The sequence below is a fragment of the Chenopodium album genome, chromosome 19, assembly GCF_948465745.1.
Source record: "Chenopodium album chromosome 19, dcCheAlbu1.1, whole genome shotgun sequence".
In the NCBI taxonomy this organism is placed as follows: Eukaryota; Viridiplantae; Streptophyta; class Magnoliopsida; order Caryophyllales; family Amaranthaceae; genus Chenopodium; species Chenopodium album.
Genome location: NC_137852.1, coordinates 30,892,547 through 30,918,187, shown reverse-complemented (window position 1 = coordinate 30,918,187; position 25,641 = coordinate 30,892,547). Strand labels below are relative to the sequence as shown.

The 25,641-nt window shown below is 34.2% G+C and overlaps 1 protein-coding gene across 1 annotated transcript; it reads right to left on the bottom strand.

Annotated features, from left to right (window-relative positions):
* Positions 1 to 858: 858 nt before the first annotated feature.
* On the bottom strand, positions 859 to 12,759 carry LOC145594241 (uncharacterized). The gene is made up of 8 exons (XM_081650575.1): positions 12,736 to 12,759; positions 12,107 to 12,591; positions 7,375 to 7,456; positions 7,007 to 7,285; positions 5,611 to 5,687; positions 1,943 to 1,974; positions 1,764 to 1,831; positions 859 to 1,415 (listed from the first exon to the last, which is right to left on the bottom strand). The coding sequence occupies exons 1-8, from the start codon at positions 12,757 to 12,759 to the stop codon at positions 1,203 to 1,205; spliced, it is 1,260 nt and encodes a 419-aa protein (XP_081506701.1). The 3' UTR covers positions 859 to 1,202.
* Positions 12,760 to 25,641: the final 12,882 nt, after the last annotated feature.

Below are 25,641 nucleotides of genomic sequence, written 5' to 3'. Positions count from 1 at the left end.
TACATAGGCTCGTTATTAGGTTTGTTTTCTAATAATTTCTCTAATTTTTGCGTTTCTCTCTCTTTCTCCATCTTCCCTAATAATTTCTCTCTTTTAGGGTATACATAGACTCTTGAATATATTTTTTATCTTTTAATAGTTTTTAATTTAATTTCATAGTATTAGTAAATAAATTCTCACCTCTGTTTATTTCATATCTATTTAGTTTAGCACTTGATTTTATTTTGGTTTATTTTATATTTTAGTTTAGCATTCTCACTTCTCTCCTCGATTTTATTGGTGTGTATGTGTTCAGGTCATGGATTTTAAGATAAAATGGTTGCTCGGGACTCGAGTCAATCAAGTTCAACAAAACTTCTACTTGCTGCCCGTCACCACTCCCTCACCTATCCTCCACCACACCAAAATAGCAGCATCTCCTTCAACATTCCCCTGCTCCCTATTCCCCACCAAAAAACTACTAACCAAAACAACCTCCCTGCTTCAGTGCTTCCCCTCCAAACAGCCACGTGTCTCCCTTCACCCTGAATCAACAATCTCAACCTCCTCCTACCACAGAACTGCGCGCACCACCTCTGCCAAACATCGCTGCCTCAACCAAATTTGCACCACCAAGACAACATTCTGCAATACACCCGCAACAAACCCCATTGAATCACCCCTTGCCATCCTCGTATCAATTCCCAACAACAGCGCATCCGGCAATTTCCCAACAAAAAACCGCCACCATTACCTCGCCATTCAACCACAAACTGCCAGCAACAACCTCTAACAGCAGCAGCCCAAGAATCGCAGCAAATTAGCCCAAAGTTAAAAGTTTAACAAACTGACTTGAGCTTAGCCTTGCCCGAGTTCCAGTTGAGCCAAATCAGGTTCAATCTCAGTTCACCTCATTATCTACTTATCTCATCAAGAAGGAGCATGATGAATTATGGCCAATGAAAGCCCATGATACATACACCTTTTGAGTCATGAATCCTACAGGATAAAGAATTACATAACAGGCCTTTGGGAGTCCAAGGAGCATCATTCCAAAAGTTAATGGGGGATAAAAGTCCAGCATTACCAAAATACCAACAGTACAACTAAAATCAAAACAAACAACAAAGGAAAGTTCATAGTAAGCAAGTCGACTAAGATGGCCGAGATTCCAGTGAAAGGCCTTCTAGGTGCTTGCTGGTAACTTAGTTAACTTCCCACACCTACTTGATAATCCTCTTGACAATCCGAAGTAGAGGAGCATGAGCTCTTGCTATTGTGAAAACATTACGCGATGATGACTTCATCGGTGTGGTATTAGATTTCTGATTGACGATGTCATGGTAGATAGCTAGCCGATTAGGAGATGTATGTGTTGGAGGAACTGACATTTGTAGCGAAAATTGAAACCCAGTACCAAATGCAGGCTTCTGCACCTGAAAGGATATTGCAACCCCAACAGATTAGTGTACAGTACATAAACATCCCATTTGAGGTGAAGTTATTTTCACCGACCAGTGAATGAGTGATGGGAAGAACATCATCAGACCACTTAAACAAAATTGAATTTCAAAAACTTATTTACTAGAAGTTAAAATTAACTAGTCCTTTAAAGGTTAGCCAAAAGTAGCAAGTGTGAAATTCAAAGAAAAGAGGAAAATCAACTAAATTCCCAAATGCATAACCCAGGATGATAGGGGAGTGATTTTTCTTTTTTTTCAAAAATAAAAAATAAAAAAAAATAAAAAAACATGCTATTTAATGGGCCAATTTGGAATCTTTACCCCAACATAAGAGTGTGAAGTTGATCCAGAAAGCATTTGCTTCTTAGAAAATATCTTCCTTGACAACACTAACAAAACAAAAGCTATTGCATTAGATAAGAGATTATTTATAAATTTTGTTTCATATCTCACAACTTATAACAGGTTGTTTGGAAAAGGTAGTGGACAAAGGTACATACCTTCAGACTCAGAGGTGAGCTTGAGAAGCAAACTTGACCAATCCACAATGCAGCATCATATTCACAAACAAAGTGCACAAGTTACCCACTATGTCAGATTGGCTGATCAATTTAAAATTAGACTACAGCAATTTGAGCACACAAAATCTAAATGACAGAACTGAAGATTTAATTGCAGTATTACTCCCCTTATACAGCCTATGTCCTAATTATTTATATTTTGTATCAAAAGAGTGACTAGAATGCTTAACTACCTTTATTAGCCAACAATGAATAGGAGAACTACCATGTAAATATGTAATATTTACCAAAGTTTATCCCTCAAATTCAAATTCCTTCATCAATAAGGCCAATGCTATTAAGTTTATTGAATAAAAGATTTTTTCTTTGTTTCGATGAGTAGCTGTTCGTCAAATGTGTAGAATGCAATATTGCCAAGAGAAACACACTCCAAAATTCAAATTCCCATCCTCAAAGCAGTAAAGGTGTCATTTGGATCGAGTTCAATTTGGGTTATGGCTCAGATGTAGAGTTTTACCAATATGTATAAACTCTATAATATATCAAATAAGTCACATACTCCCTCTTTTATTTATTTACCCATTTATCTTAAACTATTTCACCCACTGTCCTCTTTTTTGTTTGCAAAAATGGGGTAGTGTTACTTTTTTTAATTTTCTGATAAATGAAGTTGACAAGACAAAGGTGGTGGGACCAAATGATTTTATGTGAGAGTAAAGTTGTGGTTCCTATAAAATGGGGCAATCTTTTAAAAAACCCCAAAATGGAAAATGGGGCAATCTTTTGGGAAACCCCAAAAAGGAAATGGGGCAAACAAAAAGGTATAACATGGAGTATTTCTAAGAGGGGTGAGTGGGTGTACGAAATGAAAGGATAAGAAAGAGGTCGGGTAAAAAGTGTAACTGCAGTGGGGTAGAGGGATAAGATGGTAAAATATGTTTTCAAACAATAGATTCAATAACTATATACTAAAGGCAAAAGCAGAGAAGACACATGTCATCCTCTGGTTATATTGGTTATTTAAATTTATTATATATTTTCCTGCCATTTTTACTTTTATTTTTGTTGCCAAATCCTGATGAAAATAAATTTATATTCTGCACTCTCTCTGTTTCAGATTTAAAATTTTAAATGCAACACTGATTCATCTTCGAGTCGTTTCATAATAATTGCAACACTAATATTTTTGGCAAGGATCCACCATAATTTTATAATTTCTCTCCCCCACTACCCCACTTTCACAAATATTTAATTATTTTTTTCCTACTAACTCGACATATATAACTTCATTATTATTTCTCACGCCTAACAATATTACTTCATATTATAAAAAATCCTCTTTTGGGCCCCACCCTATTAATATTCTTAAACTTTAGGAATATTCTAATGTTGCATTTGATATGAAACAAACGGAGAAATATTTTACTTTTAATTTGGCAATTACAATCATTCTACTTCATATTTTTTTCTTTTTAAGTTTTATTTTTGCTCCAATCAGTATTAACACTTAGCTTATTGTATATAGTTATTAATTCAATTTTAATAATAATACTATTTTTCAATAACAATAGATATTTATAAAAAGTAAAAAAATAAAAAAAAAAATTAAATTAAAAAAAAAAAAGAAAGAGAAAGTTAGTTAATTTTGTATAAAACATTGCGCTAGTTAGGGACGGATGGGATACATAAGTACTTTATACGGGTAGTAATAAGCATATATTATCATTCTAATAATCATTAAAAAATATAGATATTTTTTTGCAAATTATTGTTAACATTGTAAGTCATAATTAGATTAAGTAAAATCTGAATATTAGTTAACCGGTCAAAATAAAACACAGGAATATTAGTTAACTAGTCAAAATAAAATACGGGAATATTAGATAACTGGTTATATCAATGTTAGAAAACATCAAGTTTGGATAAGACATTCACACACTTTAGTTTGGGTTACAAAAGCTCTTGTGATATTCTCTACCATTATTCAACACAGTTTAGTTTGCCGAATAGTGCAATTTCTTGTTAGATGAGAGGATATCATCATGCTAGTCTGTTAGACAGTTTGACAAGACCCAACTGCTTTGAGCTAGGTAGCCACAACTTATCTTATTAGCTCTCAAGTTACTTAGCTTAATTGCAAGAGATCGGCAAATCCAGTGTCAGCTTTCAAGCAAGAGAGGGAGAAACAGGATACTCACAATCAATCAATCAATATCAATCAATCAATCAAAGCCTTAATCCCAAAAGTGGGGTCGGCTAACATGAACCAAATTTGATTATTCCGTGTAGTCATCAACATAAATCTTTCTCCTCCATCCCTTACGATCCAAAACTTCATCCTCACGTAAATCCATGCACTTCATATCCTTCCTCACTCCTTCCAACCAAGTCATCTTTGGTCTCCCTCTTCCTCGTTTAATCCCTCCATGGTCCCACTCTTCCACTCTTCGCACCGGTGCACCCTCGGGTCTCCGTCTTACATGTCCAAACCAACGCAGACGATTTTCCCTTAGTTTATCTACAATGCCCGCCACACCTACTTTCTTGCGAATAACCTCATTTCTGATTCTATCTCTTAAAGTGTTTCCACACATCCACCTTAACATGCGCATTTCCGTAACCTCCATCTTTTTAATATGCTCTTTCTTAGAAGCCCAACATTCTGTACCATAGAGCAACACTGGTCGTATGGCAGTCCTGTAGAATTTTCCCTTCAACTTTAAGGGAATGCTGCGGTCGCATAACACTCCCGTGGCCGCTCTCCATTTAAGCCACCCTGACTTAATCCTGTGGGTCACGTCTTGATCAATGTCACCATTCTTCTGGATGATCGACCCTAGGTACTTAAAACATTCACTCATGGTCAAATCCTTTCCATCCAAACTCACCACTTCATTGCGTGTCCCCCTCTGAGTGCCAAAACGACATACCAAATATTCAGTCTTACTCCGACTTAGCTTAAACCCTCTAGATTCCAACCTTTGCCTCCATTGCTCCAACTTGACATTAACCCCATCCTTAGTCTCATCCACCAAAACGATATCATCTGCGAACAGCATACACCATGGAACCTCATCTTGAATTGGTCTAGTTAATTCATCTAGAACCGTTGCAAAAAGAAAAGGGCTTAATGCAGACCCTTGATGCAATCCGATTGTAATAGGGAAATCTTTTGTCAACCCTCCGCATGTCCTCACATTTGTTGACACATCCCGATACATATCCTTAACTAGGTCTACATACCTTCGTGGGATACCTTTCTTCAACATTGCCCACCAAAGTATCTCTCTTGGCACCTTGTCATATGCCTTCTCTAAATCAATAAAGACCATATGAAGATCTTTCTTCTTTACCCTATAAAACTCCATCATTTGTCTTATCAAATGGATTGCCTCCATAGTAGATCTCCCAGGCATAAAACCAAATTGGTTATCTGAAATGCATAAAACCAAACAGGATACTCACAAAAGGGGACAAATTTGTCAAAGCATATTTGAATAATATGCCATATTTCCAATCATGATTTTCTCTTAAATAAAGGGTTTTACCAGCTAAAACAACCAAACTATTTAGGGCAACTAAATAGTAGCAATGAATATATCCAAGAACATAAAAACTCAACAAGAATAATAATCAAATCTCTTTACCAGTCTGCAATGTCACTGCTCGCTCCCCAAGGTCCCACATATGTAATGTCACGTGACGCTTCATGCTTCAACATTATCTTTAGAGCAAGGAGAAATGCAAAATAAAATGTAGGTTGATAATCCTTAATATGCAAAATAAAATGTATATAAATGTAGGTAGATAATCCTTAATATGTTCTAAATAAATGTAGGTAGATAATTTCAGTCACATGTTCTAAATTTTAACTCGTATATTCTAAATTTTTATTCACATGTTCTAAATTTTAAATCAATTTTCATATACTCCCTCCGTGTTTTTTGAAGTGTTACAATTTGACCGTCACATAGTTTTAGGCAATTTAATTGACTTAAACATAATAAGTGGGATAGTTGGAAGATTAAAATATTGTAAAAGAAAGATAGTGAGGTTAATACTTTATTGAAAAGTAATGAATGTGAGGAAAGATATAATAAAAAAGTAGTGGGTTTGGGAGGGAATCATGAGAGGAGAAAGATATAATAAAAAATAGCCGGAAATGAAAAATGTAACACTTAAAAAAATACGGAGGGAGTAAGTATGAATTCTCACATATGGATCTATTCTCACCGGATCCCTCCCCTACACACACACACACACATTGTGGTGTGTGTGTGTGTGTATATATATATGTGTATATTTACTTGAAACAATTTCAAATTGCAAATTTAAACAGATGTGAAGTACACATCTCTTTTTTAAAGGGAAATCAAATACAGTACATACCACATAAATCACTTGTACGCTAAATTACTATTGAAAAATGTAACACTTAAAAAAATACGGAGGGAGTAAGTATGAATTCTCACATATGGATCTATTCTCACCGGATCCCTCCCCTACACACACACACACACATTGTGGTGTGTGTGTGTGTATATATATATGTGTGTATATTTACTTGAAACAATTTCAAATTGCAAATTTAAACAGATGTGAAGTACACATCTCTTTTTTAAAGGGAAATCAAATACAGTACATACCACATAAATCACTTGTACGCTAAATTACTATTGACTGATCATATAACCTTAAGTGCATGGGTCGCACACTCTGGTATAAATATGGACCATTCAACACTTTATCTTGCCCCAAACTTACGGAACTTTTTACAAATTGGCTAACCCAAAAACTTGGAACATATGTGCCAAAAACAAGTATTTGAATCCAAAACGACATCATCACCCATGTCAAACCATGTCTACAATTTATGTTGGATTAGTCACAATGTATTATTTTGATACTAACTTTTTTTTTTAATAATACCTAGTAATATACAATTACGGACATTAATGGTCAAAGTGCAAATGTGTCAATTAAACTGTTGCATTTATAAAAAAAGAATTAATACCATAGGTGGTGAATATTAAGAAGTTGTACCTGATGCCTTAAAATTCCAATGACATTAAATGCATTCACAAAATTCTCCTCATCATTCATGTAAAGCTCTAATTGTGGTGCCAACTCCCTCAATATAAACTGCACGATTGGGGTATTCTCTAGATCAGAAGACGGAACCAGCAGCCTATCCCAAGACACAAAGAGTAAGGCGCCTAGCTTAATGATATCTCCTAACTCAATATAACTTAGGCAAAGATCAAATATCTTCAGTTGTTCAATACGTGAAGCCAACAATTTGATAACGTTAAGAGGTTCTTCCTGTCGAAACAATTAACATAAATCAGTTTTTAAAAGCCATAAAAATGTACAGTAGTCGGTATTATTGATTCAGGGACAATAATCATCACCAATTCCGGCGATCCCAATAATTCAATCAATTTGTAGTATGTTTGTTGACGATTGATCCAACGTATAACATAGTCATGAAATCTGGTAACAATGAAAGAAAAAAGAGTTGGTCACAAGCTACAACAACTTTCTATAGTAATTTCTACCTCCTTTATTAGTTTGCAATTTTTTTTTATTTTTTTTTACGAATGACAAATAATACTCCTTTGTTGTAACTAATAAGAAACATAGGTTAAATATAGTATCCATCTATTTATGTATTATACTATAAGACAAGTAAATCAATGTGAGGATGACACTCTCATTCACTTGTCTTATATAGAATATTGTCCATATTTTTTTATCTACATAGTTAAGCACAATTATTATAGTAAAACTTTAAACTTAAATCTATCCATAACAAGCAAGCTTCTATACATAGAATTTATGATCTTCATAATTTCCTACCAAAAGTGTTGATTTTATTTTTAATACTACGTAAAAAAATATATACTTTTTCCTGTTTTTTTTTTTTTACTTTACCTCAAAATTTAACAATTACTCCCTTCGTTTTAAAATACTTGCTCCACTTTTCTTTTCCAGCCGTTTTTACATACTTGATCCATTACCTTATTTAGAAAGCTTTTTACAATATTTAATTAATTTCTCTCACCTAGTGGACCCAACATAAAATATTTTATTAATTTCATATTATCTTTCCTCCGATTCTCTCCACTACTTTTACTTTATACATTTTTTTTATTCTTCCACCCACTCCACTACCTCCATGTTTTATTACTTTCTCCAATTTCTCCTAAAACTCCGCGCATGAAGAAATAGAGCAAATATTTAAAAACGGAGGGAGTAAAAGTTTTAATTCTCCACAAGTATAAAAATATAAAAATCATATATTATGATAATACTTATTAAGAAATTTTGTAAATTATTACCTTAAAAATAAAGACTTTGTGAATTACTACCCCTAAACAAAAAAGTTGTGAATTACTACCCCTAAACCAATTAATTCTAATAACTACTACCTTTTTCCCTAATCAGCCTACTTAATCATTTAATGACATCATTATCCGTTAATATTGTAATTAATAGCTTTTAAACCTTTATTAGTTAGATAAACCCTTGCACCACCACACCACCTCCAAGCCTTCTTACCACATCCGACAGCTCCCTCACCGTGAATCTCGTTCCCTTTTCCATCCCCCACTGCAAAAACCACCCCTCCCATTCCCCCACTACAAAATTCAATCTAATCCCCACTCGTTCCCCCGCCACGATTACCACCTCCCTCCTACTTCTCACCACAATTTCCACCCCCACCCCTTCCCCTACCATGAAACTCTTCACTCTTCTGTTTCCCCACAACAAATTCCACGTGGCTTGGGGGAAGTGGGAAAAGGGAGGGGATGGGTTTTAAGGGTTAGGGCAAAGGGAGCGGCAAGAGGGAAGATTTCGTGGTGGATGACCAAGAGGGAGATGAATTTCGAAGAGGGTGAGGTGCCAGAGGTAGTTAAGGGGAGTTGCCGGAGGTAGTGCTAGGGTTTATATAATTAATTAAGGTTTTAAAGCTACTAATTAAAATTTCTTCAAAAAATTATGTCATTAAAATATTAAGTAGGTTGAATAGGGAAAAAGGTAGTAGTTACTAGAATTAATCGATTTTAGAAATAGTAATTAACAACTTTTTTTTAGGGTAGTAATTCACAAAGGCTCTCTTTTTTGAGATAATAATTCACAAATTTTCCTACTTATTAAAACGAATTCAAAAAGATCCCACATGAATATGTTTTTCCTTATATATTATTCACAAAAGACAGTGAAATGAGGGGTGGTAAATAGTGTAAAAATCAAAGCAGGTCAATTAAAAAATAACGGAGGATGTATATTATAATTCTTAAATGTTAATTATAGTATAATCGTTTCACAATTCTCAAAGATTACAAATAACTTTAATAGGCCATTCATAACCTATTGAATGTCTCTTACAATGACCTTCTCTTTTTGGGTTTTTATATATAATAACCCTCTTACTTTCTATTTTGTATGATGTGCCTCCCTTTTTTAGAACTCTACAATGTAACCCCAAAATACTTTTAGTTTCTATACGGTAACCTTGTCATTATATCTTACCGTTAACAAATTCCATTAGTGTGACCCACTCTCCTCTTAATAATATTACCTTCATTAAGTTTTTGGTAAGTTTTTTTTTTGTTGGAAATGTCAATATTAGTTGCAACTTCCCCAAATATTTCCCTTTTGGTAAGCTTTTTTTGTTGGCAATGTCAATATTACCCTTATTTGAAAATTAAACGTTCACTTAGATAATTAATAAATTACACTAAAAACTTAATCTGAATGTTAATCTAACAAACTCACACCAAAAATTAAACATTTTACTACCTAACACTCAATTCAAAGACCCTAGTTTGTGAACATTCTACCTCCTTTCTTACCAACTTGGCTCATTCTCTCTCATCTCAATCTCATCAACATTGTCGTCGTGGGTATGGTGGTTTTGCGGCAAGAAGGGAAGCAACACGTAGTAGTTATTGTGGGTTTCATGGATGTGATTATCATGGGTTTGTGGGTGGTGTCGGTGATTTTTAGTGGGTTTGTGGGTGAATTTGGTGCTTGTCGGTGGGTTTGTGGGTGGTTTGGGTAATTTCGTGGGTTCGTGGGTGGATTGGGTGATTTTCGTGGGTTCGGGGGTGGTTTCGATGGTGTCGGTATTGGTCTAGGTTTAGGTGGTGGCGGTTTCGGCGGTTTCGATCGATCGGTAGTTAAGTTTCGATGGTGTCAATCAGTATAGGGGGGTTTCGATGGTGGTGATCAAGGTGGTGGGTTTAGGGGGGTTTTGGTGGTGGTGGGTGGTCTGGGTTTACGGGGGTTTAGGTGGTGGTGGCCTGGTGTGGTGAGTGCCTTAGGTGGCTAATAAATCAAGTTGATTTTATATCTCTCCTCTTTAATCACATACCCTTTTATAGTTTTATCTCATTATTACCATTAAGAAATTTTAACTAGGGATCTGTGTTGCACTTCAAAGTTGCAACTAAAACTTAACAAAGGTAGTATTGTTTAATCGAATAGTGTGTTAGAAATTGTTCCATTAAAAGTTTTGGGTCTATTTTGGCCCTTAAGGGTCCAAATTAAGCTCAAATTTTGAAAAAAAAACACGTAAACGCCTCTTTTTGCGTTTTAAGAAATGTCTCGAATTTGTGTTTTAACTAAATGTATTTTTGGATTTCTCAAAAAAGGGGGCACTTCGTAGAAAACGAAAGTTAAAGGTTTACTATATAGAAAAAAACCCTTTCTTTTTTATACATAACAAAAAAAAAATGAAGCAAAAATCAGTCTTAATAGGTAGAATAAATGTTAAATTAGACTTTAGGCAGGAAAAGATAGGATCAAAATGTATTACTTAAAATTAGGATTGAAGAATGTGGTTTACTAGATATAATAAAATAAAAAATACGTGCAATAATATTAGGAAAATGCTATACATAGCCCTTAGGGCTACATATAAGCATTAAATTTACACTAGAAAATCGTAAAAAGTTAGGAAATCATGAAAATATAAACACTAATTACACTGATTTACGCATGTTTTTGTCATGAATTCCTAATTTTATACAATTTTCAAGAGTGTATTTAATGCTTATATATAGCCCTTAGGGCTACATATAGCATTACCCATAATATTATATTGTTCTATTTCTATACATTATAATATTGTTAAATAGAATATTTACTTTCTAATTTACATAATAAAATCAATAACATAATATCAAAATAGACACCAACCTTTTCCCTCCAAAACCTCTTTTTTTTACCTTCACTTAAGCAATTTTATGTATAGCTAGAATCTAACTATTTCCTATTTTTTCATTATATAATAATGCTTTCTATAATTCAAGATTTAAATTTATCCAATGTATGGTTTTACAACCAGTTCGCCTAATATATACCAAAAAATGTATATCATTGATAATATACAGTAGCAAACATGAATCATTATACTACGTATAAATAAGGAGATGGGTCGGTGGGTGAATGTATACAAAACAAAAAAAAATAAAATTGTGTAATAATAAATCAAATGCTTATAAAAAGATTTAAATTAGTTAGAGAGATAATATTTATCTAGAAAAACTTTTGTATACACCCGGTTTACACCAATAAGAGTGTGCATTAAGCAGTATAAGTTTGTCTTTTTTGGGGTAACTTTAAACATAATACTACAATTTTTATATAAATATACAACAAGAAAAGTTTTATAAAGGTAATTTAATTACATTCAATCACTAATAATTGATTTTTAGTCCTTTAAAATGTGATTCTTTACTAGTAAAGTGTATATAATTTTTATTTGTATTAGGTTACTTTTATTCATCACTTTAGGCTTTCTTTATACTATAATTATTGTACACCCAATTTAGCTATTATTTAGACAAATATATAAACTGCATTTAAAGTTAGCAGGTAACATAGTATTTGAAAATATAGTGCGAATGCTTCGAAAAAGTTATGAAAAGACTTGTGATTTTCGTTAATATTTATGCATTCAATATCAGGATAAAACATAGTATGCTTATAAAATATACTCATTTTGTTAATTAACTATATTCCTTGGCATTCTTATTGAATTATATAACAAATTTGCATGCGTTAAATTTACCTTTAATTTATAATTGATATTCAAACTCATAATTATAAACTATATAAAAATGCTAGTTTTACCTAAATGCGAAAAGTGCTTTCTTGAGCACTACGTCTTTGGCGATAGCTCCGCGGCATAAAAGAAGGTGAGTAAGGCTATAAGACAACCCATGAGCAGCGAGTTCCAATGGCAGGCATATACCCTTATATTTTTCATTTAAATCAACATAAATGTGGAGTTGAGAATCAAGAAATGCAGTAACACAAGCAGTAGCACACTTTTCGCAAAGGCGCTCCAACACTTCGGATGCAGGGAAAGCCTTAAGTTTGTAATAATTTTGAACTATGAAAGATGCAAATTGATCCTTGTCATTAATTTCAATTTGCTTAGAAATTTGTTTTGAGAGAGAGTCGTATTCGGCAAGGTAAGCAGTCTCTTCTAATTCAAACAATTCAGTAAGACAGCCAGCAGATCCAGCCAATACTAAAGCATAACATGGATCCTTGTAGTGATGGTGTTCCTTCAAGTATAACAAAGTTTCAGCCTTGAATTCTTCATCATCCTTCTGTAACACACAAACAAACACCATACCATTAACGATCGAAATCCGTCCATTCTTATTCAGATTTAATCCCGATTCCAAAATTCCGCTAATTATTGATTCAAATAATCAAGACAACATAAAGTTATATCCAGATCTGGAACTTACCTTGTAAACATCGTCTTCAGCCATAAATTACAACTTGTCTTTGCAATTCTTGAATTATGCTTCACAAAATAAGAATTATCTCTTAAAATATCGACTCTAAGGAGATCTGTCAACCTTTACTTGATAGAGAATTAAGAGCTAGGAGATTAAAGAGAGAGAAAGAATGTACTGTAAAAGAGGGTTAGAGGAAGGATGAGGGTGGCGTAAGAAATAGAATGAAAGGTTAGGAGGCTGAGAGTTTCAAGGTTTTGTTTGACGAGGGGTTGAGTGTTTTATTAGCAATTGGGCTTAGAAATTAAAATGGGCCGAAAGTAACTCTTATTTTAAGGCCTGTTCGGTTTATTTCCAATCAATTTAGTTTAGGTATTACACCATTACAAATTTTTCCCTAGACTCTAGTTTATATAGCTTTTCCTACACCCCTTTTTATACTACATCGTTTTATGAACTAGCACCTTTTGCATGTTTTTGTTTTTTACTTTTTATTTATTTATTTATTTCCTTTCCTTCTTTACTGTGCATTCAAACTAATGTATGGTTGGTGCACCCGGGTGTACCATGCGCATGGTGCACCCGGTTAAAAAAAAAAAGGCGGAAAGAACATTAGGTGTACGAAAAAGAACATTTAGTTTCTTGAAAAAGAACATGTTTGTTTTTAACAAAGAACATGCATTACTAAAGAACATAAAGACATTACACAAAGAACATGATAAAAACTTTATTAAATTTCATGAAAAATAACACATTAACGTAAAAATTCTCTACCAAAGATTTCAATTTCTCAAAAATAGTTTTTTCTCTCTCCAAAAATTTAACTTTCCATGATAATTTTATTTTTCCCTCTCTAAATTATTTTCAACTAAAAATAATTCAACATTTCATTTTAAAATTTAATTTCAAATTTCAAAGTTTAAAATAACATAAAAGAACATAAGTTAATTATACGTTCGTGTCAAAAAAAAAAAGAACATACGTTAAAGAACATACGTCAAAGAACATAAGTTAAAGAATATACGTCAAAGAACATAAGTTAAAGAATATACGTTAAAGAACATACGTTAAAGAACTTATTACCTCAAAGAACATAGGAGCCATCTTTCCCAAAAAAAAAAAAATTAAAAAATACGAGCCAAATTTAAAGAACATACGAATCAAAAAGAACATATTTTGTATCATTGAAAAACATGTTATCAAACATATATACTACGTATGTATGTTTGTCAAACACAAACATGTTCTTTTATCAAACACAAGATGTTCTTTTTCAAACACTAGTATGCATGTTCTTTTTCAAACACTAGCATGTTCTTTTTCCAACGCTAGTATGTTCTTTTTTTTCCCCATATTCTGTAAAATATACCTAATGTTCTTTCCGGGTGCACCATGCGCATGGTGCACCCGGGTGCACTATACTATTTTCACATTCAAACAAGTATAATATTACAAACTTCATTTGCTTCATTTTCTCTCTCCTCTTTTACCAATTTTATTTTCTCTATTGTCTTTCACTAATATCATTTTCTCTCTCCTTTTTTTTTTTTTTTTTAAAAAAAAAAAACATTATTTTTCAATTTTCTCTCTCTTCTTTCATGGAGATCAATGTAAGTAATTCATACTTTTAATGATAGTTAGTCAATCAATTTTGATAATGCTTTGTCTTGCGATTATAATTGTACCATTATAATGTTTTGATTTCATAATTTTTGTTGTTTTGATTTTAATTTTGATAATGCTCTGCTTTTGGTATTGTTATCGTTGTTATTAGTTGATTAATAATCTATGTTGTATTGTTCTTCTGATTTGATTGTTATTTATTTTTGTTTGTATTTTTTTTTTTTATTGTAATGTTATTATTTGATAGTTGTTTTTCCAGTTTTCTGAGTTTCATATGAGTATCTATTGTTTTTTTAATTTTGCTAATCGATTATTTTTACCGATTTTGTGCGTCGTATAAAAATAATATTAGTTTAAATATTGATCACTTCTATAATAATAAATGTTCACTTCTATAACAATAAATGTTCATTTATGTTTAATGTATTTTTTTTATAAAGTAAACTACTTGTATTTGTTTATTGTAGTTGTGTTAGAATATATATGTTTTTTTAATTTTGCTAATTGATTATTTTACCAATTTTGTGCGTCGTATAAAAATAATCTTAGTTAAATAATGATCACTTCTGTAATAGTAAATGTTCATTTATGTTTAATGTATTTTTCTATAACTTAAACTACTTGTATATGTTTATTGTAGTTGTATTAGAATATATATGTTGTACATGTGAATTTCAATTATTTTCATTGTTTTGTAAACACTCATATACATTTTAAGTGAATATATTTTAATATTTGCTCTGACATAATAATGTTCATTTATGTAATTATAAATGTTGATCATATATTTATTTGTGATTATGGAATTATATGTTGGACATGTGACTTTTAATGATTATCACTATTTTGTAGTTTCAGAAATAATGTTCAGTTATGTAACGATTGATGATCATTTTTATTTTTACATATGGTAATCTAACTGTACTTGACCAAATGCACCATTATAATTGAACATTATTGCTAATGTATTTGTTTATTTATTACATGTTACATTATTGCAATGGGAAAAAGAGGATATTATTATTTTTGAAGAAGCAAGTAAGTCTGAATTGTGGGGAAACAATTTAAATCTGCTGAAGATGTTTTTGAAATGTGTTCAAATTCCAATTATGTGATCAAGCCAATCAATGATCAAGTTGCTTCTAGTGCTCAAAAGATCAAGTGCTCAAATTCCTCTCATTAGCTTCCAAAAATATACAAATTCCTATATGATCAAGTGACTCCTAATATTTATAAGAATACCTTTAACCTTTTGTTATGAAGTACTATTCTTCTTTATCTCAAAAAAAAAAAAAAAAAAAAAAAAAAAAAAAAAAGAAAGAAAGAAAAAGGATACTATTCTTCTTATTGAAATATTAATTTTTTTATTCATCTATAAGTGAATATTTTAGTATTTGAAACTAATTATTTAGTTTCTATAAGTGATCATTAAGTTTTTGTAAAGATTCATTTAGCTTTTGTGAATGATCAAAACTGATAAACATAATAATTTACATAAATCTCGTAATTTTCATATAAAATTGTAGGAATTATTCTGTAAACAAATAATATCTATCAAACTTTAAACGTAAAAAATTAAAAGGAAAAATTGCTCCCATAAATCCCAACTTTGCCTCGTCCGCCGAAAATAATCCCAACTTTCGTTTATTATCTATTGCACCGAACTTTGGGGGGTATTAATTTTCGTTGCACCCAACTTACCTGCAACCGGCTAATCCGGTCAACATTTGTGTGTTACATTGTTTTTGGACACGTGTCACTACATGAATGGTCAAATTAAAAAAAACTTTAAAAAAAAACAAAACTTAAAAAAAAAACAAAATTAAAAAAAAAAAAGAAAACCCAGCCACCCCTTAACGGCAGCCACCCCTTAACGGCAGCCACCGTTAATGGCAGTGGGGAAGGGGGCGGAAACGACGGGGAAGGGAGGTCGGATTCGGGTCGGAAATGAAGGCGAAGGGGGCGAAAATGACAGGGAGGGGGAAACGGCGAAAATGAAGGGGAAGGGGAAGAGGAATAGGGTCGGAAAACGGCGGGGGAGAGGGGAGTGACGGAGGAAATAGGGGTGGGGGAGGGGTTTTCGGGGGTGGGGAAAGGGAAAGGGGGAGTTTTGAGGGAAGGGGGAGGGTTGAGCGGCGGTTTCCGGGAGTGAGGGAGGGGTTTTCGGGGGTGGGGGAATGGTTTTCGGGGGTGGGGGAAGGGAAAGGCTGGGTTTCGAGGTAGGGGGAAGGTTGGGCGGTGGTTTCCGGCAACAGGGGAGGGGTTTCCGGCAGTAGGGCGGCGGTTTCCGGCAGCGTGGTGTGGGTGGGGGTGTGGTGTGTATGTGGTGGCTGGCTGCTGGTATGGGGTGGTTTGTTGGGTTTTTATTTTTTTTTTATTTTTTTTTTGTTTTATTTTTTTTTTTAAAAAAAAAATTTAAGCCAATCATATGCTGACACGTGGCTAGGTGACCTGCTACATCAGGTTAGATGACCTGTTGGGTGCAACGAAAATTAATACCCCCTAAAGTTGGGTGCAATAGATAATAATCAAAAGTAGGGATTAATTTGGGCGGACGAGGCAAAGTTGGGATTTATGGGAGCAATTTTTCCAAATTAAAAATCAAACAACATAGAGTAATTATGTTAACAAATAATGTCTATAAATTTATCAAATAGCTAAGGACATATATCTATCCATAAGTGGACATATTATATTATGCCTTTGCAAATCTTTTTGCAGCTATTCTATTATTCGTTTTTAGACTCATGATTTATCTTCAATAGCATTAGTTGAGCAGTGTATTGCATCCTCAACCTTCCGATTTGGCCAACCTGTTAATGAAAACAATTGTTATTAAACTAAACATTAAGTGCTATATAATTGAACATTATGTGCTACAAAATTGAACACTAAATAATATAACTTGTTTATTAAATTTTGCTCAAAACGTTAGCTTCAAAGGCACAAACCTAGATTTCTAACTTATTGTTCTCTTGTTGCCCAGTTTTTGAAGAAATTTTAAAGTTGAATTGTTGGTTTATATATACTTCCTTTATGTTATGATAAGAATGTATAAGTATACTAAGCGTTATATTCATCAACATTTAGTTATATATATTTGAACATACTTTTTTATTATGTATGAATATGTGTCTTGAGTTTGTTCCAAAAAAAAAAAGTGTGTCTTGAGTTGTAGGTATATCATCTCCTTTTCGTTAAAATGGTTTAAAAATTACAATCCAGCTTTGTTTGTTATGAACTTTTATAAATGTTCATATATGTATGGTGAAATGCTCATTATATTTAAAAATAATGAACATATTAATAAATGTAAAAGCACAAATATAAACTATTAAATGCACATTTAAATGTATGGTATTTCAAGTTTTGTATGGATTCATAATATTTTATACAAATCATTGGTACATATTAACATGTAATTATAGGTAAACATGATGTGTAAATAATTTCATTATATGGAAATGAAAATATAGTGCTTTGAAATTGTTCATTTTACCTATGCATCCGAGATATTATTTTTTCCACTGTAACACTCGACGCTTGTATATCTTTAAAGTGTTGGACTACAATAAGACATTTTTGTTCATGGACTTTTTTTTTGCATTTTTGTTTTTTTTTTTTTTTGCATTTTTTCTAATATACTGTAGAGGTGGTTTATCATATCACTGTTTTACATTATATATTATTTATTAATAATTTTTTTAAAGAAATATTTGTAAATTTAAAAAGTTTGAGTAAATAAATACTTACATTTGTGAAGAATAGTTGTTTTTCTTCTATGAAATAGATTACTCTGAATTGAAATTAAAGCACAATCACAAGCAAATTCTCAAAAAAATTAGGATTTGTATTTATAAATTAATTTTTTTGCTATAAACATGAACATCAATACCTACTCTTTTGATTTCCGCTTTTTTTTGGTGAACTTTGCTTCAGTTGTTTGATTTCGTTAGTTTTTAATGTCTGCCATTGTTGAAGTTTTAGAGCTTAAGATGAGAGAGAAAATGGAGAGGGGAAATGAAGAGAGATTGAGATGAAATGTCATTTTTTTTTTTTTTTTTGTGGGGTAGGAGAGGTTACTGACAGCTTTTTAAATTAGATAGTGGTTGTATTGTGAGGAGTAGTGATACGCTGCGTTTTGTAGGGGGTGTAGGGATAATTCCCTACCATAGGGTCTAGCCATAAATAATTATTACACCATTACTAAACATTTTTTTTTTTTGAGAAAGTTGAAAGTTGAGAAGATTAGGAGTTTTGGCAAAAATTAGTGAAAGGAATAGTGATGTGCCGAATTTGCCCTTGAAATTTCCCTTGCTTTTACCGACTCATCTTTCTTTTTCCCCCTTTTCCTGCTCCACTTCCATTTGCTTTCTCTTTCTTTTGCATCAAGCCATCAACCTTAGCTTTCTCACTCTATCTCTCCTTTTTCTCCCTCAATTTCAAAGCAGCAACAATGGCAAGCACCAAAGTCCAGAGGATTAAGACCCACCTTATTGTTAATTTATTTCTCAACTCTCCATTCAGTTTTTCTTTTACCATTTTTCTTGCTCCGGCGTTCAACCCTGCTCAGTCTTTCTTTTTACCATTTTTCCTGCTACAGCGTTCATTCCTACTCCAGCGTTCATTCTCCATGGAAGCGGTTTACTATCATAATTTGATTATCGTCAATTCTTTTTTTTTTTCCTTGCTTTGAGTAATAATTGTGTTGAGCAGATTTGAAGTGGGTACTTGCGGCGGAATAATGACATGTATCTGCTGTATTATCCGCGGTCGATTTTAGATTTGTTGTCAAGGAGATAAAGTAAATTGGTATTCAGATCCATGCATGTAGTTCTTCATCTTCTTCGATAAGGATGAATAGTGATGATGAAGAAATTGATGAAGAAGATGAATATCACATTTTCCATCCCCTCCATTGATGCAGTTTGTGAGGTAATTTATTTTTAAATTATTGACTTTTGCGTCTCTTTTCCATGCAAACCTTGATCGTCTTTCAAGTTTTCTAACAAAGAATTTTTCTAATGTTTTCTAACTTTGATAATTTGTTATTTGGGAGTTTCTTTGACTGTATTTTCTATTGCTGCTAATTGAGATTATTTTGAAATTGGAGTATCCTACTTTCACCCAATTCACAGATTTTCATGAGATTAGTTGATGGGATCTTTGGGTTTTTTTTATTTTGGTTCTGAAATTCTGTATTTGGGATAATTTTTAGGAAGGGTTGTGATTGATTTATTTAATTTGGAAGATTTTAGGGTTTAAGTTGCTTTTTTAAAGGTCTAAGCTCCATCCATCACTCTCAATGTCTAAGCTCCATCTTCACCTCTCTTTATAATTTTTTTATTTTTTTTATTTATTCCTAATTTTCTCTCTCTTTGCTCATAAAAACATCCCAATTAGTCGTTGAATCTGCATGCAACTAGGGGTTGAGTGTTTTGTTAGCAACTAGCCTCTTGGCTCGTGCAATGCATGGGTTATTCATATAAAATTGTATTGAGAGATAAGTGAGGAAATATCAGTAAGTCATTATAGGGTATAAGAAATTAAAATTTTGGAACTTTAATCGAAAAAGAGGCTTAAATAGCAGGTGGAAGGGCTAAAATTAAAGAGAGAATAGGAAAAGGTTGAATTAAAGGGGAGAGATGACGATGAAGAGATGAAGTGTGCATGAAAGATGAAGTATAAGTTTAACACTAGTAGAAAATACTAAATGGCAAGCGGTTCAAACCCCCTAATGGCAAGCGGTTTTGAACCGCATGCTATTGGGGGGCTTGCCATTAGCCTTTTAAATGGCAAGCGGTTCAGATTCGCTTGCCATTTGTAGAGAATGGGAAGCGGTTTTGGCGCCAAACCGCTTCCCATTACGCCTTAAAATTTTTTTTTTTTTTTGGTTTTTTTCAGTTAAATCGATCCATAAACAAAACATATGTATTAACAACATTATTTTTCGTTAATCAATCCTGTAATTTTACAAATTTCTGTTTTTAAACAAAAATAAATAAATTAACAAAAAAATAAATTAATAAACAAACACCTGTTACCACCACCACCAGCCCACACCACCAGCCACTACCTCTTACTTCTTTAACCCGTACCTTGCCACCAGAACCACCTTCACCCACCTAACCCACCCACCAACATACGCGTACCCAGCCACCAGAACCCCTACCCACCTAACCCGAACCCACCCACCACCCCACACCTCCAGCCTCCCTAACCCACCCACCCTAACCCAGATCTATCACCTAAACGGCTAAACACACCCCAAACAAAACCCACAACCCACCCGCCACAACCGCCTTTATCCTGTATCACCACCACCACCAAGCACCATATAACCCACCACGACCTTAAAAAAAAAAACAAAAAAAAACAACCAACCTACCACGACCTCTACCCAAATCAGACCTGGGGCCATGAAAACCTCGATTTTCGCTTGAAACTATGGTTTTAAAGGTCAAATTCGACCATGAAAACTCTAGATCTAGAGTTTTCATAGTCGAATTTGACCCAAAAAACTTGAAAACCACACGCTTGAACCATCGCCTCCTAGAATTGGGGTTTTTGGTTTGAATTTGCTCGAAATTTTACTTGATTTTACTCGATTTTACTTGAGATCCGAGAGAGGAGAGGAGGGAGACAGAGAGTGAGAAAGAGATCGCAAAAAAAAAAAGTGAGAAACTAATAGAGAAATGAAGAGAATGAGAAAAAGATAGAGGAGAGTGAGAAAGAGGAGATGAGAATAGATAATCGTGAAGGAGGGAGGGGATGAGAGGAGAGAGAAAAGAGAAAAGAGAATATGAGGATGAGAGAGGAGGCGTGAAAGAATGAAGGAGAGGAGGAATGAGGCCCGTATTTAGTTTTAGGGTTTTTTTTGGAATGGCAAGCGGTTTTGGCTTGAACCGCTTGCCATTATACATAATGGCAAGCGGTTATAATGGCAAGCGGTTCAAGCCAAAACCGCTTGCCATTATAAAGAATGGCAAGCGGTTCAACCCAAAACCGCTTGCCATTACATATCTGAGGTCTTTTTTTTTGGGTGGGTTTTTCGAAGCGGATTTTAAAAACCGCTTGCCATTTGAGGCTTCCTATTTAATTTTTTCTACTAGTGTAATGAAAGAATTAAAAAAAATGGTGTAATAAAAAATTAATAGTGTAAGATGACATGTGGCACTATGGTTAGAGAAGTGTAATAGATAGGGACATGTGTCTTTCTTAGTTTCTTGGTTATAGTTTTTAAATACTAAAGTATAGAGTATAGATTGGGCTTAGAAATTAAAATGGGCCGAAAGTAACTCTTATCTTAGGGCCTGTTTTTTCACTTTAATTTCAGTTTGATTCTGTAGGGAATATTTCAAACATTATCCCAAACTTGAACCCCACTGTGCTCATACACTTAAGCATGGTGGCGTCCAAAGGGAAGGAAACGAGAGCAAAAGAGTCGCCAACAAGTTTTAGGAACTTGTAAATCGTTCAGGAGGTGAATTAAGGTTACACCCCTTAACGATCCATGAGATCGTCAACTCCAAAAGGTCTTGAACCAAATAGGGTTCGGGGATGAGGGTACGAATCCAATCTAAAAGAGAAAGAACCCGCCCTACAGAATAGGCCTCTACTTTATTCTACTCGTATTCATGTGCGCTTTCTAACTAACATGCAATCATTAGGTTAACCCTAAACCTGTTTAATCTATGTTGGTTGAATATTAATACACAAATAAATCTATTATTGGCGATCACTTGAATTAAAATCATATTAGCCTAAACCAAATTATTAATAATCTTATTAAGCATGATTCCAAGTACAAATTCCCTTTAAACATGCATAAAAGACGTGATCAAGCAATAACAATAATATATAAATCAAGCAACATAATAATAACCATAATAACCATGTTAATAATAAAGCATAATAACAATAGCAAGATCCTAGGCATGATACTAACAAGATTAATAACAAACCCTAGCATGTCGCTAAACAATAAAGATCAAAGTTTTAAACCTAACATGATGCTAACATGATATTAGAAAGAATAAAAGGCACTCTAAACATGATACTAGAAAGCAATAATAACATCCTAACATGATACTAGGAATTAATCAAATCTAAGCGTGCTTTCTACATTGAAAATAAATAGGGAGCAAGCTAATTACTTACTTTGAAGCCTCGTACCTCTTTCTAATAACAAAATACAAGCGTTAGTAAATTTCAAGAAAATAATAAAATCAAATAATTAAATTAAATAATTGAAAGAAAGAGTTAAAAAATTTAAACTGGATTTGGGACCAAACCCTCAGAAATTATCAACCTTTCACGTCTAGGGCGAAGGCAACTTCGAACTTGGCTAGGTGTGTCTAGATCTTGTGAATGCGGAATTGTGTTTGTTAAAACTAGAGAGAGAGAGAGCTTAAAGAGATTGCTACTTAGAATTAATGATTGTTGATAAGAGTTGATGATTGAAAACGGAGGTCCAGGGACCCTATTTATAAGAAAATAGTCCGGAAATAGGTAGAATTTGATAAGAAATAAAACTCCACGTTGTCGCTGCAAAATTAACTTGTCGCTTGGCGACAAGCATTGTCGCGTGGCAACAGGCCTTGTCGCCACACGCGACAAGGCTTGTCGTTTGGCGACAGCTTGGATTTTCACGCGCTTTGATCAACACGGAGTCCACCTAGTGATCAAAATTGATCTGTAGAGTCCGTACGAAGGCTAAAACTGTATACATAAAACAATATTTTATTCCAAGTAAAATTCATAAAAACACCATTATCAATCCTAAGTCCATTAGGATTTAAGAGAACCTTCTAGAGAGTTCTAGAAGACTATAATCAATCCTAATAGCCTTGGGAATGATAATGGACATTTGGCCCTCCTCTAGATCATTGGGCTGCATGTAAAGACCAAATCGAGCCCAATTTAGTATTTTGGCCATAACTTCCTCAATATTCATCGGAATTGGGCTTATAATATATCGTTGGAATGCTCTTTGTGAGCCCCATCCAACTACACTATTATTGGACCCTTATCATGGATCAAACTAAACTAGATTGGCTATTTTCATAAAATAGGGTTGGTTTTCGAAAACAGAAAGAAGGATTTTAATAAAAACTAACCGCAACACTTGAATTTTCACACTTTCACTTCATTCGATAATTGTTCGACGCGAAAGGTATTCATCACTGGGTTTGGTTTTGGGGAGACACAAATGGGTGTCTATAGAACCCCCACTTTGACTGAGTTTGGAGAAACTTATGTTTCGAAAACAAAAGTCAAAGTAACGATAGGGACGGAGAATGATTCAGAACGTTCTGCGATCCCAAATCATTCTTGTAACGCCGATACCTGCAAACTAGCGTTAGTTAAACAGATAAAGAGAGTTAAGAAACGCGTATCTTGCACCGTCGAGCACACGTCTCTAAAGTAACCGTTTTTGTTGCTGTATTTTGTTTTGACGACCTTCCACAAGTTAGAGAACTCCATCCCGCTTGAAGACTGCTACGCTTGTAACTGCCTCCTATTTCCGCTGTGATAATCTTCCGCAAACCAGGGAACACTATCGAAGATTACTTCGCTTGAAACGATCCTCTTCCGCTTTGTGACCATCTTCCACATCTTAGGGAACATGATCGAAGACAACTTCGCTTGAAATCACCTCCTTTTGTTGAAGTTGTGATAATATTATGAAGAAAATTATCGAAGATCAACGCTCGCCGATCTTTAAAGTTCGCTTGAACTTTGCTTCCGCTATGCCAGTACGTCGGCGCTTTTGCTGCTTGTGAACCATTACGTCGGTGCTTCTGCTGTTTATGAACCATTATGTCGGTGCCTTCGTAACGAGCCAATGTTTAGGCACTTTAAGCGAAGTGAGACGATCTTTTACCAGGTCGATCACTGAATTTAATCATAATCGAGCCGATCATTAAATCATGTCACATTTCTTAGAGGGGCTAACTGGCGCACCAAGGAACCCAAATTGCTGCATAAGGTCCACATAACCATATTAGGAGGTCCTACGCTCTATCGCTGCACCAGCGCTTGCTGGAAGCATCTGTCGCCGCAATTTCTGCTTGTCGCCGCGCGACAACCTTGTCGTTTGGCGACAGGGTCGAGTTTTTTAAATACCCTCCCTTTCTTCTTCATTTTCCGCTGCTGCTGTTCTGTTTCGCGATTTTGCTCAAAACTTCAAATTACTCGTTCTTGCTCAATTCTCAACCGAATTCACTCAAACTTGTCGCAAATCGAAGCTTATCTCATCTATTTTCCTGATCTATGTAAGTTTAACTCAAACTCAACTTGGTTTTTGCTAAATTATGCGTTCTTTGTTCACGAATTTTTTGAAAATTCAAACATGTTCTTACTTAATTTGCTTCGTTTGTTGAATTCAATGCCTTGAATTTACTTGATTATGCTTGTATATTGCCTTGGGAGTGTTTTGAGACTTGTTTGACTCAATTTGGTGAAGAAATGAGCGATTCAGCATTGTTGGACCTCTCGAGGTCGTGAAGAACAATGTGACCTGTTCTTTGCATTCTTGCTAGTTTTTCTTATACAATTTGTCACAATATTTGTCATAGTATTGCAAGAAATTGTTTGGTTGCTCGAAAATGCTATTTATGCTTGAATTAAATTTATGCTTTGTTTTAGTACTACGTACTCTTTTTTTTTAACATAGTATCATGCGGCTAGGCGGACCTTAGATACTATAAAGCCTTAATTTTTTTTTATTATTTGCATAATATAGCATGGCTAGACGACGCGGCTCTGGTTCTCAGTCGAGAGACACACGCCGAGAGGACGAGCCTGTCGGCGATGGTGAGGACCCTTCTACCAGAGTTGGTCCTCTCCCAGAGTGGGATGAGCAGACACTTTTCTTCGCTCCCGAGCACCATCTTTCGGAGCGAGTACGACGCGAGCTTGAGAGTGGGAGAAACTGTAGTCACGGCTCCGGCAACAACACCATTGGCGCACTTTATGATACATATTTTAGTAGAGACGAGCCATTGCGGCAGCTGTGGGAGTCCTGCGGATTGACTCCTCTTCTTCGGGCTACTCGAGCCATGTACTCCTACGAGGGGAGTGACCTTGTTGTTCGTGCTTTGGTGGAGTTATTTTGGGACACCACCAACATGTTCGGGATGAGATGACGGTCACTCCTGCTGACTCCAGTCTTATTACGGGACTGGAGTTCCGTTCTACTCCTCTGCCATTTGCCGGCGACATCACCGTCTATTCGCCGATAGTTCTAGAGCTATTGGGTCTGATCAGAGGTGAGAGTAGGTCGTTGGT

Bases quoted from the DNA above. Each gene is read 5' to 3' on its own strand.
- LOC145594241 (XM_081650575.1), bottom strand. From the start codon at position 12,759: ATGGCTGAAGACGATGTTTACAAG. The intron at 7,286-7,374 runs GTGATGATTATT...TTGTTTCGACAG, and splicing joins TATTGGGATCGCCGGAATTG to GAAGAACCTCTTAACGTTAT. The intron at 5,688-7,006 runs GTACAACTTCTT...CTTGCTCTAAAG, and splicing joins TTGGAATTTTAAGGCATCAG to ATAATGTTGAAGCATGAAGC.